The 17,577-nt window shown below is 46.0% G+C and overlaps 2 protein-coding genes across 2 annotated transcripts; one reads left to right on the forward strand and one right to left on the reverse strand.

The window, feature by feature from the left end:
- The first annotated feature begins 10,447 nt into the window (after window positions 1-10,447).
- LOC6037163 (exocyst complex component 6) lies at window positions 10,448-13,018 on the forward strand. Its single transcript, XM_001847048.2, has 2 exons — window positions 10,448-11,921; window positions 11,986-13,018. Exons 1-2 carry the CDS (start codon window positions 10,567-10,569, stop codon window positions 12,917-12,919), a joined length of 2,289 nt encoding a protein of 762 aa, XP_001847100.1. The 5' UTR covers window positions 10,448-10,566; the 3' UTR covers window positions 12,920-13,018.
- Window positions 12,953-15,105, reverse strand: LOC6037162 (regulator of nonsense transcripts 3B). The gene has a single exon (XM_038262051.1). It carries the CDS (start codon window positions 14,912-14,914, stop codon window positions 13,016-13,018), a length of 1,899 nt encoding a protein of 632 aa, XP_038117979.1. The 5' UTR covers window positions 14,915-15,105; the 3' UTR covers window positions 12,953-13,015.
- Between the last annotated feature and the right edge of the window lie 2,472 nt (window positions 15,106-17,577).

A 17,577-nucleotide genomic window follows, 5' to 3' on the forward strand; every position in this document is an offset into this window, starting at 1 on the left:
GCGGTACGCTGCTCGGTGAGTGGCGCTTCTTCGCTGTGGTACGTGGACAGTGGTGCATCCCAGCACATGACCTGTAACAAAAATTTCTTCACTGAGCTGACGGAGGACGTGCAGATCGGAATCACCTTGGCGAACGGCAACACAACTCATTCGCAAGGTATGGGACGTGGCCTGCTACGCTGCGTTGACGACGAAGGACGAGAAAGGCAGATCCAAGTACAAAACGTTTTGTATGTACCCGAACTCGAGGGTAGTCTGCTCTCTGTAAGCACGATCGTAAACAATCATTTTGTTGTGTCCTTCACCGCGCGCGGCTGCAAAGTGCTCGACGAAAGCGGCGCTGTGGCTGCTGTCGCTGACCTGGTCGGCGGAATGTACGTGCTCAAGACGAACGAGAAATCGATGGTGTCGGCCACCGCCCGGCACACGGAGTTCTGTCCCCACACCTGGCATCGTCGGTTTGGTCACCGCGACATCGACGTCATCGACCAGATCAAGAGGAACGACCTGGCAACACACATGAAAGTGATCGACTGTGGGCTGCAAAGTGTGTGTGAGTGCTGCCTCGAGTGCAAGTTGTCCCGCAAATCGTTCCCAAAAGTGGCTGAAAACCGTGCAAAAAATGTGCTGGACCTGGTGCACACGGACGTTTGTGGACCGTTCCAAAACGTCACGCCGGGAGGTAAAAGATATTTTATGACGATAATTGACGACTTTACCCGCTACACGATTGTTTACCTCCTAGCGAACAAATCGGAAGTTGTCAACAAAATCATCGAGTTCGTCCGCCTCGTGGAGAACCAGATGGGGAAGAAGCCACGGGTGATACGGTCGGACAACGGCGGCGAATACGCGACCAAGGCGCTGGAGGAGTTCTACGCGGCAGAGGGGATCAAAGCCGAGTACACCTGTCCTTACTCCCCGCAGCAGAACGGTGTCGCTGAGCGCAAGAACCGTTACCTCCAGGAGATGGCGCTTTGTATGCTGCACGACGCAGGCTTACCGAAGCTGTACTGGGGCGAGGCCGTGATGACCGCAACGTTCCTGCAGAACCGACTTCCTTCTCGATCGATTGGCTGCTCACCGTACGAAAAGCTCTTCAACAAGAAGCCCGCGGTGAAGGACCTGAAAGTGTTCGGCTCGGAAGCGTTCGTTTACATTCCGGCCGAAAGGAGGAGAAAGTTCGAGAACAGGGCGCGGAAGCTAATCTTCATCGGTTACTGCACGCAGAACAAGGCCTACCGTTTCCTCGACCGTAAGACCGGTCGGATCATCGTCAGCCGGGACGCGCAGTTCCTGGAGTTGGGCGCTGAAATCGGAGAAGAAAGTGCAAGTGACAAAACGTCAACAAATGACGTGGAAGTTGTGATCGGAGAAAAAGTTGAAAAAGTGCGCGAAGAGCTTCAAGCTCCGGAAGACCAAGACGACTCGGATGATAGTTTCTACGACCCGGAGGAAGACGCAAGTGAAGAAGCTGCTGAGGAATCGGCGGCATCTGGCGGTTCTGCGGAACCCGCTGGACCAAGTGCTGCTGGAGAGCCGGCGGCGTCGGCGCAGAACGGTGCTGATGGTAATCGGCATTCGCAACGAAGCAATTTTGGTGTCCCGCCGCAGCATCTCAACGATTTCGTGGTCGGACTGGCCGCGCAGTGCAGCGATGAACCCGGAACCTACCGTGAAGCCATCGCTGGCCCCGAGAAGAAACAGTGGTTGGCCGCCATGAAGGAAGAACTCCGATCGCTCGAAGAGAACAACACCTGGTCGCTCGTGACGCCCCCAGCCGGTTGCGAACCGATCGGCTCTCGATGGGTGTTCAAGAAGAAAGAAGACGCGGAAGGGAAAGTGGTGCGCTTCAAAGCAAGATTAGTGGCACAAGGGTTTTCCCAAAAGTTCGGTCGCGACTTCGATCAAGTGTTTGCGCCAGTGGCGATGCAATCCACCTTTCGTGTTTTGCTCTCGATCGCCAGCCAGAAGAAGATGAACGTGTACCATGTTGATGTGAAAACGGCGTATTTGTATGGTACCCTCGAAGAAGAAATCTTTATGCGACAACCCCTGGTGTTGTTGTCCCTGGCAAAGAAAAGTGTGTGTGCAAGCTCAATCGAAGTATTTACGGCTTGAAACAGGCCGCGCGAGTGTGGAACAGCACCATCAAGGACTTTCTGATTGCTATCGATTTTGTGCAATCGTCGTCCGATGCTTGCTTGTACATGAAGAAGTTGAGCGATCGTGAGTGGATGTACCTTTTGATCTATGTCGATGACATGGTGATTGTGTGCCGTGAGAAGAACCAGATGCTACGCGTCGAGGAGGAGCTCAAGAAACGGTTCCGGATCACATCCCTGGGGCCGGTGCATCTCTTTCTCGGAATCGCTGTGAACCAGGACGCCGACGGCGTGTACTCGATCAACCAATCGTCTTTCATCCGTAAGATTGCAAAACAGTACGGGCTTGACGAGTCGAAGAAGTCGAAAATTCCGATGGACACCGGCTACTACAAGTTTGCCGAGAAGTCGGAAGTGCTGCCCAACAACACCGAGTACCACAGCCTGGTCGGATCGCTGCTGTACGTGTCCACAAACACCAGACCGGACATCTCAGCGAGCGTGAGCATCCTGAGCCGGAAGATCCAGAGTCCGTCACAGGCGGATTGGACTGAGCTGAAAAGGGTAGTGCGCTACCTCGTCGGAACAGCAGACCATCGTCTGCAACTCGGAACATCAGAAGCAGACCGGATGTCGGCGCTGGAAGGTTTTGCGACGCAGATTGGGCCAGTGACACGTCCGATCGAAAGTCGAACAGCGGATTTGTGTTTCGATTCGGAGAAGCGACGATCAGCTGGGCTAGCCGAAAGCAAACCTGCGTATCAACGTCAACGATGGAGGCGGAATACGTGGCCCTGGCGGAAGCAGTCCAAGAGGTCGTGTGGCTACGGCGTCTGCTGGCAGAGCTCGGCGAGAAGCAGCAAACACCAACAACAATCTTCGAAGACAACAAGAGCTGCCTGGATTTTGTCGCACTGGAGCGGCAGAATCGCAGATCGAAGCATATCGACACAAAGTTCCACTACATCAAGGATGCTGCTACTTCTGGTCAAATTGTCCTGCGCTACTGCGCTACCACCGACATGCTGGCGGACATCATGACCAAACCGCTTGGAGCTGTTCAAGTTGCGAAGTTCGTCGGGATGCTGGGACTCAAGGCTGGAGGATCTGGCCACCGCTAGACATCGAGGAGGAGTGTTGGCCGTACGGTGCGAAGCCCACTGGGCAGACGCGCTGTCAAGCGTTGGCAGCAGTTGCTGTCACCTGCGAGTGACGTTTATTGACATTACACATTTCCGTTTTTACACTCGATCATTCGCACATTAGACTTTGTAAAACCTAGACGCTAAATACATAAAGGTAAAACTGTGATTCCCCGAGTTACTTTAACATCACGCGACTATTCCACTGCTGAACCGCTGCCAACACACGTCAGGCTCGCTTCTCTGCTGATCGCAGACTGATTTGATACAGAAAAACCGACAAACTATGAGAAAAACTGTGACTGGCCAAAAAGTTAACACCGTAGGCTTATAGTCCTTGAAATTCACTAACTTTTGACCTATAGGAATATGGGTGTTGGAGGCTGTTGTAAAAAGATATTAAGGTTTTTAAAAAAATCTATTTTTAACAGTAATTTGCAAAAGCTATGAGAAAAAGTTGAACCAATCCTGGATGTCTATGGCTCATTTTGAAGTGCTTCAAAAAACCTTTCGAATGCAACTAAGAGAGTTGAAATTTACGAAGTTTTACGCAAACGCGAGCAATTTTATGATTTTTCATGGTTTTGAACCTCAAACTTCAAAGCCCGTTTTACCCTTGCGTAGAGGGCTCATATTTGGCATGAGTTCATCTCATGTATAGACAAACAATCGCTGAAAGTTTCATCCAAATCGGAGCACCTCGATACGACCTCTAGAACAAACCGAGCAATATTTACAAAAACTGCCTCTTAAATATATTCATGAAAGTGCTGAGCAGAGGTTTTGCCTTCCTCACCTCGCTGAGGAAAGGCTATAAAATCACTCGAAAATGAAATTCTTTATTTGACCTCCTAGACCCACCTTCACGTACACGCACGTTTAAAATCACTCAGTTTTCGTCAAAACCGAACCTACTCAGAAATGAGTAAAGGGGGCATCTGTCTAATTTTAGTGAATTTCACTCTGATCTGGGTGAATATTACTCAGTTTACGTGGAACTCTGAGTGAAATTCACTCAAATCTGACAGATGCCCCCTTTACTCATTTCTGAGTAGGTTCGGTTTTGACGAAAACTAAGTGATTTTGAACGTGCGTGTATACATATCGACTCAGAACGAGGTCCCACGGAGCGTTTATTTAACTAAATTAAATAAATTATATTTTTTTTCTTGAAAATAAAACATGACTTTTACTTAACAAATAACTAATATGTATAAACAAACTGTCGAACTCATTAAAAATCATATCAAGAGTCTGACAAAATCTATTATTTCTACACATTTATGCTCGTTATGTACCGACTACGAACCAACCGATCAATGTAGCCCAATATCTGCGACTTGGCCACGCCGAGATCTCCCATCAAAAAACCTCATTGAACCGATGAACGACTTCTTCCGCGCGCTTTTCCGTCACTTCTCGCTGATTCTGATAAGCTTCGTTCAGCGCATCGTTGTCCAGCGGTTTCAACTCGTCCTTCCTCGGGTAACCTTCCTTTTGAACGTGAGCATGTCTTGAAGGTTCGCAATCCGGCTCCACCTCGGTAACTTCAATCCTCGGCCGAATCAACGGCAACTTTGGCTGCTCTTGGTTCCCAGTCAACTTTCCCTACGCCCTCTCAATCATCTCTTCGACCTTCGCCGCCGCTAAGTTTTGCACCTTCTGTTGAACGTCTCCCTCGTCCAACTGCAACTCGTCCGCAATCTACACCAAATTGACCGTCTCAAACACGAACGGACGAACCGTCTGCAGCTTGATCGGGTTCATCCGGAACAGACTTTTGTGAATACTCAAAATGCCACAGCGCTCTCGACAGCGCTTGTCGAAGGACTCGCCCTCCGCCTGGGAAGTGGCCACCGTCGAGCCGGGCTGACTGACGCCTGGTTCTCTTCCGTGCTCGTTACCCCAGATGGCCAAGCCCAGGAAACCTGATTTCTCCAGCAGGTAGTTCTTCGGCCCCCGATCGGCCAGGTTATGGTGCAGCACCAACCAACCGGCTTGTCCAGAAACACTTTGACTAGTGCCAGTACGCTGATGTAGCTCAAAGATATCATTCCGATTTCATTCTGGAATCTACGGAACCATGGCTTTCTACCTAAGGTACTCGCGATTGAGTGTGTAGTAGTGCGGTTGTCAAAATCGCTATCTCTGACTCTCTCACTCCACTGACATTGACATTGTTTATGTTTTGGTTTTCCTGGCACGGTCCTTTGTTCTTTTGTTATTGTTTTGGTTTTAGTGGCACGGACAAGGGGTAGGACAGTGAGTGACTTTGAGACATTTTGAATAACATTGAGTCAAATTGAGCCACTCTCGTTACTCAGAATTTCTCAATCTTCACAAAAGACGTAACGAATTTTGACACTGACATTTCGAATCTGACAGTGGCAATTAGCACACCATAAAAACAATTTCGTGCGGGATTTTTTCCGCGCAAGAATTAAATCGACGGAACAAGTTACCTGGTTCTAGTAGGCAATTCCGTTCCACGATGGATGACGTGATAGGTTCCACCGGGAGAAGAACAGGACCCGATTTCGTTTCAGATGGTTGGCCGGAACTGCCTTGCTAGAACTGACACGAAAAAGCTAGGTATCAGCTACTGGTGGTCCGGAATCGGAAACTGTCACCGCAGGAAGCTCTCACAGTTTCGTAGTAGAAGGTAACGGCTCCGTTGCCAGATTTATTTGCCAAACTTGACATTGAAATAGCTAAGCTCTCTTTTACTCTGTAGGAGAATGAAATTACCGATAAAAGCCATCGGGACATTAGGGAAGAGTGACGGTTTTAGCAGGTAATTATGATCAAGATCGGCAAGGAAACGGATGAGAAGAAGGTTAACCATAATTCGCAACCCGAGCTCGACGCGGAAAAAGCGGGCCAACGCCACCGACCGTACTCAAAACAAGTGGGACCAATTTGACCTGGAGCTCTGGCGGATATGTTCATTGAGGCGGAAGAAAACAAAATGGTTAGAACAGCGCGAAGGTTAACGATGGTCATTGAGAAACAGTGACAAGCATCAACGTCTTACAATGTAAATCACTCACTTTAAAATAAAACTAAGTATAATTTAATAAGAATCATTAATCTTTTAATGCATATCCCAATTAAAAGCACCTTCTCTCGGGGCAATAATTTCCAGGTTCCGGAACACTCCCACAGCAACAAGCTTACTGACCCATGGTTCATCCGTTATGTATTATTCCTTGTAATATTCAGTCTTTAATCGTACCGGTGACCAGCGTCGCGTTTCCTTGGCACAGCACCACAAGTGACCAGCCATTGCCGGACGCCAAAGGTGATCTCATCTCGATCGGGAAGATTCGCCTTTTTGGGAAGTTCTTTTGATCGATCATTTTGGCCAGATGTTACATAAATGTGGGTATTGACGGCGTGTTACGACGGTAGGCGATTCGTTCGATAAACAGCTTTAAGTTTGGCCAAGTTGCAGAAGCCGTCCAAGACAGGTTCCAACCTTGAACATAAAATTTGGGCCGCCCTCCTTTGTTCCACCGGAAAGTTGCTATTTCCAAAGCGCCTAGCAGAACTATCAGTAGCCGCAATGGGTGTAGCCGCCGGTAGGCCACAATTTACTGCCAACTGGTCACCAGCAATGCCGGAGCCAAAGTCGGAGCGGTTGAGTTTGCGGGAGCCAGCTTGCCACCAAGTTGAGAACCGCCTCGTGGCCGCATTTGACGATCTCGAGCCGCACCATTCCTTGGAACTGCATCATCGTCGCCGGGTTATCACTCCGGAATGGTTCCGTCCACTGCGGAATCAACTCAAAATAGCGGAACTTGCGCAGCATCTCGGCAGATTTCGAGCTGAAATATATTTCCTAACCAAACCTTTTTGTTAACACGCACATCTGTCAAAATGTATATTCAATCATTCCGTAACCTGGTTTAAAATCGTTCAGGAGGAAAATTGAGTAACTTTGAGTAACATTGAGTCAATTTGAGAATTTGAGTCACTCAGTTACTCACTGTCCTACCCCTTGGGCACGGAGCCATGCACTCACACTAATGCAAAGCAAGATGACGAGTACCTTTGATATACAGCCTTGCTACGGAACGATGGCACCTTGATTCTTAGTTTGCCAGCCGATCATTCTGAAATGATTCTGGAATGACGAGAATTTGTTTGATTTTCAAAACATGTTTACTTTTCCTTCAATAAAATGACAGCTGCTGATCGCTAACATGCAAAAACAAAATTAATTAGAAACAGAATAATCATATTTATGCCAGCATCATTCCAGAATCATTCTGGAATGAGCAGAATGATTCGAATGAAAATATTTGATGTGTCAACCCCCTTGTTCTCACCCCTCGATAATGACACAATAGGTCTATTCCCGTACTTGCAGAATTGCAGAATTTCTGCAGCCTCTGCAGAATTCTGCAGCCAGCATAAGTCACTTTTTTGCAGCACGTTCCCGTACTTTTCAGCTCGATCTCTTCATCTCTCTCTTTTGCAGAAGTTCTGCAAGTAGAGAAGCAGCAAAAATGTTGCCTGGGTAGCGCGTTCCAGTACTTTTTCTGCAACATTGTACACAGTTGAGTAGTTTTACTCAAATTGGGTATTTTTTTTTATTATGTATTTCAAAATATTAAAAAAAATGGTTGACAAAAAAAGTAATTGAAAGAAGTTTACCTATAGAACTAGGACATTGCAATGCAATGGGAATGCAGAACAATATTTTATTTGAAAAATCAAGGATGTATTATTTATTAAGTAACTAGAAATTAATTATGCTAGGTATAAATAATATATTAGAAACAACTTAAAAAAAATTACATTAGGTAAACAATTTTACAAATGAGCGTGGCAGGTACGTTTAATAAACATGATTTGAAAAAAAGACAAACAAAGGTTTAATATAGAAGGAACCAAAAATACATGTTTAATAGAAGAATGTTTGAAAGATTATTCAGGATAACATAAATAAATTATGACTGGATGTCACATTAAAGAACAACGGTGACGCAGTAAATTTGACAAATAAAAAAATGATCACAAACTCAAAAATTTTGGTACACATGACTAAGCAATCTGGAAATTAAGAAATCCATAATTAAAAATATAAAAAAAACTAATATTTCCACATCAAGAAACATTACAAAACATAAAATCAGATATTTGAGAAATTCAAAATGCAATTAATATCAGAAAAAAAATCACAAATTCTAAGCTTAAAAAATCAAATAATTAAAAACTAAATATTTCAAAATGATTTAAGTTCAAAAAAATAAAAATAAAAAAAAGGTTGAAAAAAATCAAAATAAAATAACAAAACACACTCGAAATCAATTTTTGAGTTCGGCAGAATATTATGCCGAGGTTATTCGTCTCGGAAGAAAATGACAATTTCTGTCAAATTATGCCGAGTACTCAGTCATTTCAAATTAAAATGCTGATTTTCGGTTTCAAAGTGTGCCGAACACCTCGGTACCATCAGAATCTTCCGAGTTCGGCAGAAGTATCTGTCAAATTATATTAAAGTGCCGGTAAAAATCAGAAGCAGCCATGTTTAGTTTTCTGATTTAGTTGTGCCAGAGCAAATTGTACATACTGAAATTAGAAATGGTATGTATTCTTTATGTTTTCCAGAAACTAACATTTGCTAATTTTAATTTTATCTCTAATAAACAGGACTGCACAATCGACACAACGTCCTCAAGCTGCCGTCAAGGAGAAGCCTGTTGCGGAACTACTTTATGGGGATCATTTTTTCCATGAACAAATGACGATGTCTTCTGGAGCAAAGAGTTAATTTACAATTTTCAGTGTCTTTTACGTTATTTTTTCTTGTAAGTAAAGTAAGTAGTAATGTTTAAGTTGACAAAACAATTTAAAGTTTTCTTTATTACCTAATTCAAAATTGATTGAAAACTGCCAAGAATCTCGGTAAAAAGTGTTACTGAAAATGCCGAGATTTTCGGCACAACTAAAACCGCTGTCAAAATTAAAATGCCGAGCGCTTGGCAGTTTAATTTTCTGCCGAACAGTCTGCCGAGCGCTCAGTTGTTCTGATTTCGGCAGAATTCTGCCGAAGTTCGGCAGAAAAAACTGAGTGTGAAGTTTTTATTTTAATATTTATGAGTTCAGAACACAACAAATTCAAAAGCTACAGTTAAAAATAATAAGATAGAAACTTAAAGAAATTAAAATTTCAAATACAAGTAAAATTCAAAAGTTCTGAAAATCAAAATTTTTAAAACTCAAATGTAAATTTAAGAATTTAAGAGTTTCAGAATTTGAGAATTTAATAATTTAAGAATTTAAGAATTTAAGAATTTTAATTTCGACAAAATAACATTCCTTTTTGGTTCATATAAGAATAGAAATTGGTAGCACCGTTAAAGGTATCATTTATTATTTGCCAATTAAATTTACCTGTTATTTAACACACATATTTAGTATATTCCGAGGTATGTTAAAAACAATTGAAAATCAAAAATTATTCCTAAACAAATATTTATTTGAAATGATTAAACTCAAAAGAAGTGTGTCTTTTAAAAGTTTTTAAAAAACAATTTGTTTTTATAGTACAATTTTTTGTTGGGGTTCTAGCCGTGCTGTAATACTATGGCTTAAGTTATCAATTTTGTATCAGGTAAAAATATAAAAAAACTCAAAAAAATCGCTATATTATTTACATAAATGAACTAAGCCTGAAATCGTTTTCATAAAAAAATCGTTCTCAATAAAACCAGACATAAAAAAACTACCCCAAAATCATTTATTATAACAACTTATAATAAAATGCTTAATTTCACCCAACTTGCAGATTTTAAGTAAGTGTGTAGTCAACATCCATCACACCAAATTGCAGTAACTTTTCAACAAGAAAGAGAAGAGAGAGCTTGCAGAAAAGTACGGGAACGGTTTTGCTGCAACTTCTACCTCTCTCACTGCAGAAGTTCTGCCTGAGAGAAAAGTTACTTTTGTTGCAGAAAAGTACGGGAACGCTCTGCTGCCGTTTTTGAGCAGAATTGCAGAATTCTGAAGTACGGGAATAGACCTAATGAATGGGTTAGTTTTTACTCAAACTTGAGTAGATTCAAATGAGCGTGTAGCATGTTCGAAACTCATGTGGCACAGCCCTGCACAAACAACAAAACCATCGATTCCCTTCAGAATTGTTGTGATGGTTGACGTCATCAATCATCATCATTAAAATTTTGACAGTCCCGTTTGTTTTGATGTTTCTCCGTTCTCGCTCAGAAGTTATCAAATTTCCCGATCAATTTTGAGTGAAAAATCCGTGAAAATCCTTAAATTTTGGTGCCTCAAGCGACCCCACCGCTAAGATGGCCAACATTTCGATGCAGGACATCGAAGCGGTCGACGACTACTGGGGGCCCACGTTCCGCACCATTTTGGAGGGCAACTCGCACGACCAGATCTCGGAACAGCTCGAGAGCCGGATAAAATCGCACGACAAGGACATCGAGCGGATTTGCAACCTGTACTACCAGGGCTTTATCGATTCGATCCGGGAGCTGCTGCTGGTAAAGTCACAGGCGCAAGGGTTGAACCAGGAGGTCAAGAGCTTGGACGAGGGTCTGGCGAGGGCGTCGGCCGGGGTGATTGCGAGGGGGAATGAGCTGGTGAAGGCCCGGAAGGTGGAGGGGAACATTGCGGGGGCGATCGAGGGTTTGTCGAGCTGTTTGCCGGTGTTGGAGTGTTATTCCAAGTTGCTGCGGCAGGTTCGGGAGAAGCGGTACTATCCGGCACTGAAAACGCTGGAGGTGCTGGAGAATGAGTATTTGCCGAAGGTTTCGGGGTATCGGTTCTCGCAGCAGATGCGGGAGACGATTCCGCGGTTGAAGGAGAACATAAAGAAGTCGTCGGAGGAGGATTTCCGGGAGTTTTTGGAGAATATTCGCAAGTTTTCACCGAGGATTGGGGAGATTGCAATGAAGCACACGAAGGAACTGCAGAAGCGGGACTTGGAAACGATCATCGCGGAGTACAAGCAGATGGCGTTGAACGGGGAGTGCGTGGATGATGACGAGGAGGACGTGAACGCACAGGATCTGATTGATTTTTCGCCGATTTATCGCTGTTTGCACATTTACACGGTGTTGAACGATAAGGAGTATTTTGAGAAGGACTATCGGAAGCAACGCCGTGACCAGGCCAAGTTGGTGCTGCAGGCTCCGCAGACGATGCACGACAACTTGGAAGCGTACAAAACTTACATCTATTCGATCGTGGGGTTCTTCGTGGTGGAAGATCACGTCATGAACACCGGCGGGGAGATCGTCACCCAGACGTACCTGGACGATTTGTGGTCTTCGTCGCTGACGCGCGCCGTCAACGTGCTGAGCATGTCCTCGTCGTCGTGCACGGACCCGAACATTCTGCTGCGCATCAAAAACCTCATCATGTTGAGTATCACGACGCTGAAGAACTACGGTTACACCGTGTCGCAACTGTGGGATTTGCTGCTGGAGATGCGCGACCACTACAACGAGGTGCTGCTGCAGCGCTGGGTCAACGAGTTCCGCGAGATTCTGGACCGGAGTGACTTTTTGCCGCTGGAAGCGCATACCCAGGAAGAGTACGACGCCGTGCTGGAGCGGTTCCCGTTCCATTCGGAGCAGTTGGAGGCGCAACCCTTCCCGAAGAAATTTCCCTTCTCGCGGATGGTGCCGGAGGTGTAAGTTGAACTCTGGGTGTGTGTCGCGGACTTGATTCACTAAACTCTCTCACTCTCATTGAAGGTACCACCAGGCGATGGAGTTTATGTACGCGTGCATGAAGTTCTCCGAGGAGTTGACGCTTTCGCCGAACGAGATCGCCGCGATGGTGCGCAAGGCGGCCAATCTGTTGTTGACGCGCAGCTTCAGCGGATGTTTGTCGGCCGTGTTCCGCAGTCCGAGCTTGGCGTTGATGCAGGTCATCCAGATCATTATCGACACGCAGTATCTGGAGAAGGCGGGCCCGTTTTTGGACAGTTTCGTGTGCAAGATGACGGGCACGAGCCAAAGTTTGACGCAGACGCCGTCGGCCATGTTCCAGGTGGCGCGGTCCGAGGCGGAACAGCAGGTCGCGACCAAGTTGTGCTCCAAGCTGGACGAGTTCTTCGAGGAGTTGGAGGGGTACGATTGGTTGCTGCCGGAGAGTTACGGGCACGCGTCGCCGTTCGTCACCGACATGATCGCGTTTCTGCAGAGTACTTTCCAGAGCTTTTCGTACATTTTGCCGGGGGTGGCGCAGGCGGCCTGTCGGAAGGCGTGTGAACACGTGGCCACCCGGATCTACCGGTTGATTCTGTCGGATGAAATTAAACAGATCTCCGGCGGAGCGCTCGATCAGATCAACCTGGATTTGATGCAGTTTGAGCTGTTTGCCGCGTCGGATCCGGTTCCGGGACTGCGCGAGGGCGATCTGTCCAAGTACTTTGCGGAAATTCGACAGCTGCTGGATCTACTCATCTCCGAAGATTGGAGCGCGTACTTGCACGACTTTGGCAAGGACGAGAACCGCTACTCGCTCGTCCATCCGTCGACGATCATCGTGGTGCTGGAGAAGCTTCGCGAAGCGGACAAGAAATCGATGCTGTCGCTGATGAAGTCCAAGTCCGAGCGGGACAAGAAAAAGCTGCTGGAGACGGTGCTGCGCCAGCTAAAACAGCTGGCCGAACGACAGAACTAGGACGGAGTTTCGGACATTGACGAAGCGTTACAGTTGAACGATTATTATTGTATTTATTATGCGTATTCCATCGAATAAAAGTTAAATCCCTTAATCTTACTCAAGTGACGCCCCCTCGAGCGCTTCCACGACCTCCGTCACACTTCCCGCCATCGTTTCCTCGCCCATTTCCGCATCACTGGAGTTCTTCCGCCGACTGCGACGATCCCGCGGACGCTCCTTATCCGAAGCCTTCTTGGTCAGCTTGTGGCGCTTGTTGTCCTTGGCCTTGGCCGCGGTCGAGCCCTTGGCATCGCTCGTCCCCGGCCGGGCACTCTGCTCCGAGCTTCGATCCGAGTCGCTCTTCTCGCTGCGACCCTCCTTGGAGCCGGGCACGAGTCGCTTCCGCGGCTGGTAGATCTCGATCGAGGGCCGGTTCTTGTTGCGAATTTTGCGCGCTTCGCGGGCCTCCTTCAGCTTCTCGTCGATTTCGTGCTTCTTCTCGCAGCTGCTGCTGTCCTCGGCGGGGGGCGTTTCCGGAGCGGCCGTCACGGTGGCGACCTCTTCCGCGGGTGGCGTTGGAGTGACCGATTTATGTGGGAACGCCGGTGGCAGCGTTGATCCGGAACCCACGATGATGGTCGATGATTTCTGCTCTTTGGGGATGAACGGAGCAACGTGCGGCGTCAGGACACTCTTTTTGATGTCAATCTTGGGGATGTTCGGGATCGACTGGAAGTGCTCGCTGGTGAGAGAAGCGCTCGCATCATCGTCTTTGCGTTCCTCAAGCTCGGCGAGACGCGTTTCGGCGCGGGCGCGAGTCTCCTTTCGGCGTTCGCTGTACTTTTTGACTTCTTTTTTGGGCGGAGACTCGGCGGGAGGTGCTAGCTTCGGCACCTCAACCTTTGGAGCAGGCTCCTTCTCCTTAATCTTGACCGGTTCCGCCGCAGCAAGTGCTTTCTTTTCCCTCTCCTCCTGCTTTCGAGCCTTTTCCTTCTCCTTACGCATACGATCTCGTTCCTGTTTGCGACTCAACTGCTTTTCAGGCTCAACACCGGTCGCGCCAGCAACCTCTTCCTTTTCCGGCTTCGGACGATCCTTCTCCTTGTCCTTATCCTTTCGGTTTCGCTGCCTCTTCTCTTTCTCCTTGCCACCACCGCCTTCCTTCTTGCCCTGCGCCGGATCCAACCTCGACGGAACCGTTCTCACCACAATCTCATCCTCACCGCCACCCACTTTCTCCTCCTTGATAACCTCCGGAATGGTCTTCCCAACGGCCTGTGACTTCTTCTGGCGCTCCTCCTTCCGCAGCTTCTTCTTTTCCTCCAACTTTTTCCGCTTTTCATCGCGCTTCTCCTGCTTCTTCTGCGCAATAAACTCCAACAGCGGCGTCGAAGTTATCTTCTTTTCGTCCTTGATCTTGTAACTGTACTCCAGTTTGCTCTTGCTCTTCCCGGCCGTGTCCTTCTCCTCGGCCTCCAGCGCCTCCTTAAACGCCACAAAGTGCGTGTCCGTTTCGATGGTCCCAACCTTGGCGTCCTTCTTGCGAGACCGATTCCGAGGCAACTCCTGAAACGGCGCAAACTCCACCACCGCCGGATATTCCACGCCCTTCGCGTCCACAAAGTCGTATCCATCAAACTTATCCTTAAAAAGAAATATGTCCTCCGCCCGAGTAAAATTTATATAAGCCCTCGACGAGGCATTCTTCCCGAGCGACCAATCGCCGGACACAAAGTAGAAATCGTCATGGTCCGGAATCGGGTCGATCTGCTTCCGGAACGTCTCCTCGTCCATCGACGGCGGCAGCCGCCGAATCACCACCTTGGTCAACGGCTTCACCGCAGTCTCCTTCTTGGCCTTCTTTTTCTCCCGCTGCTTGCCGCCGCCATCCTTCTTCTCCTTTTTGGACTTGGCCTTGCCGGAAGTGCCAGCCTCGGCCGATTTCCCGTTAGCCTCCGACTCCTTACCGCCGCCGCCGCCTTCTGGAAGCTTCTGGGATTCTACCACGACCATCGTCGAAGCTGCTTTTGTAGAAGCTTGCCTAAGTTGGCAGTATCATAACCGACCGGAACTGCGAGCCGATTGCGGCAGATAAATCGGTGAAAATGGGCGAAAATTTCACGCAAGAACTGAAAATTTACGTGGAAAACGGCCGCGCGACTGTCGACGAATGTCAAGCAAACACTTTTTTTTTGTTTTTATTTTTGTTGCGGTTTTTTGCATACACACACGTTTTCGAACTGTCAACGTGAGGTGACCTTCAGAAACGATTAGTAAATTTATCTGTTATGCTGATTTCAAAAAATCTGCAGTATTCGTACTTGAACAAAAAGTCAAAATACACCCTTACCAAAAATCCTGACTTTTTGAGTTCCAAATCCCACCTTTCATACGATTTTTTGAGTACAGGTACTACAACCATAAAAATGGTTATATGGGTTGAAATGAAAAAATCGTATGAAAAGTGGGACCTGGAACTCAAAAAGTCATGATTTTTGGTAAGGGTGTACATAACCGCAATAGAGTTATCTAAGGCCGATCTCACGCACACTAGAACATCATTTGTTTTGCCTGCTGGTACAAAATTTAACCTCAATCTTTCTCGTGTACGTACACGCAATACATGCGCACGTAGATAACTCTATAGAGTTATCTAAGCCCGAGCTCACGCACACCAGCACCCCATTTGTTTTGCTGGCGGGTACAAAATTTAACCTCAATCTTTTTCGTGTACGTACACGCAATACATGCGCACGTAGATAACTCTATAGAGTTATCCATGGCTTTCTACCTAAGGTACTCGCGATTGAGTGTGTAGTAGTGCGGTTGTCAAAATCGCTATCTTTGACTCTCTCACTCCACTGACACTGACATTGTTTATGTTTTGGTTTTCCTGGCACGGTCCATTGTTCTTTTGTTATTGTTTTGGTTTTAGTGGCACAGAGTCATGTACTCGCACTAATGTAAAGCAAGATGACGAGTACCTTTGATATACAGCCTTGAGAGTTATCTACGTGCGCATGTATTGCGTGTACGTACACGAAAAAGATTGAGGTTAAATTTTGTACCGTCCAGCAAAACAAATGGCTTACCATTTGTTTTTGCTGGCGACCACAAATTTTAACCTAAAAATCCATCGTGTATTGTGAAGGCAGACAAAAATCAAAATACGAGCGCAACCTGTCAAAGCCTGTTGCGCCACAGGCTGATGTACACGCTTACGACAAACCACTCAATTTATGTACGGCGCAACAGATTTTTTCGCGCAACAGAAGAGATGCGCACTTCGGTTTGGTGGTGCGCAGATAATACGTACACGCAATACATGCGCACGTAGATAGCTCTATTAGGTTAACCGGGTTAGCCTAAAATTTTACGCTGACTCGATTTGAAGGTTAGAAAGGAGTGCACATGGACTTGGCACAGTTTGATGCGGTCGTCGATTTGGTTCGGGGAAATTCGTCGACAATCGATGAAGACCACACTCAAAGTCAGAAGTATCCCTCAAAAGGGTACTTTCAATCCTCAAAAAGGATATTGTGAAGGCAGACAAAAATCAAAATACGAGCGCAACCTGTCAAAGCCTGTTGCGCCACAGGCTGATGTACACGCTTACGACAAACCACTCAATTTATGTACGGCGCAACAGATTTTTTCGCGCAACAGAAGAGATGCGCACTTCGGTTTGGTGGTGCGCAGATAATACTTTCTATTGAGGGAGAGGGTTATTTTCAAATTTGCACTTTTTCGTGCACAGTTGAGATGGAATGACCCATATGCAGTTTGCATACAAATTCAATCATGATTTTAGTTTCAGTGTAGAGAAACTTCTCAAAATCTACGATTTCCAGATTCAATAATTTCTTTTTTTTTCTTTTTTATTGCTTCCATTTCGTAACCCAATTCAACTGATACTGTTGCTCTGCTTGTTTTTTTATTCTTTAAATTTGATCATGCTTTGCCTTTTCTTTCTTTTGTTCCTTTTCAGATGATTCAGCCAGGAGTGTATATAGGAGTCTAGCTCATCCGAGTTCCTCGCGATGATGGAGCTCTGGGTCCAGCCGTGATATTTTTGTTTTGTTACTTTTGTATTAATGTTTTGTATTTTGTGTTTACTAAAAGAAGTAGGTTTTTGGTGCCACTACTTTAGTCAAGACTTTGGTGGCTTTTTCGCCTTAAAAAATAAAATAAATTCAAATTCAATTCAATAAATTTTGGTTATTATTATTTTTACATTTTTTTGTGTAATCGCAGTCGAACTGAAAAAAAAATCGTATGAAAAAGTGCGATTTTCAGTTACAATGTACAATTTACATAGGGCTCTTTTGGGTAAAAAAAAGAACATATTGCAGGAATTTCAAATTTTCGTGTACAACAGGCAAGAAATGTACACTTAAAGTCAGAAGTATCCCTCAAAAGGGTACTTTCAATCCTCAAAAAGGATACTTTCTATCCTTTTTTCAAGTTCACCCGGCGTCACCCTTTTAAAAGGGTATGTCAAATTCAGTACATTTTCGATACCCTTTTAAAGGGTGACGACGGGTGAACTTGAAAAAAGGATACTTTTTACTTTGAGTGTACAGAATTCTACAAATCTGCAGAAACTTGAAAGTAATTAATTTGGTGTTACGGATTTTAAAGTCGCACTCAAAATTACTAAACGCACCCCTTCCTCG

This window comes from Culex quinquefasciatus, chromosome 3, assembly GCF_015732765.1.
Source record: "Culex quinquefasciatus strain JHB chromosome 3, VPISU_Cqui_1.0_pri_paternal, whole genome shotgun sequence".
Taxonomy (NCBI): Eukaryota; Metazoa; Arthropoda; class Insecta; order Diptera; family Culicidae; genus Culex; species Culex quinquefasciatus.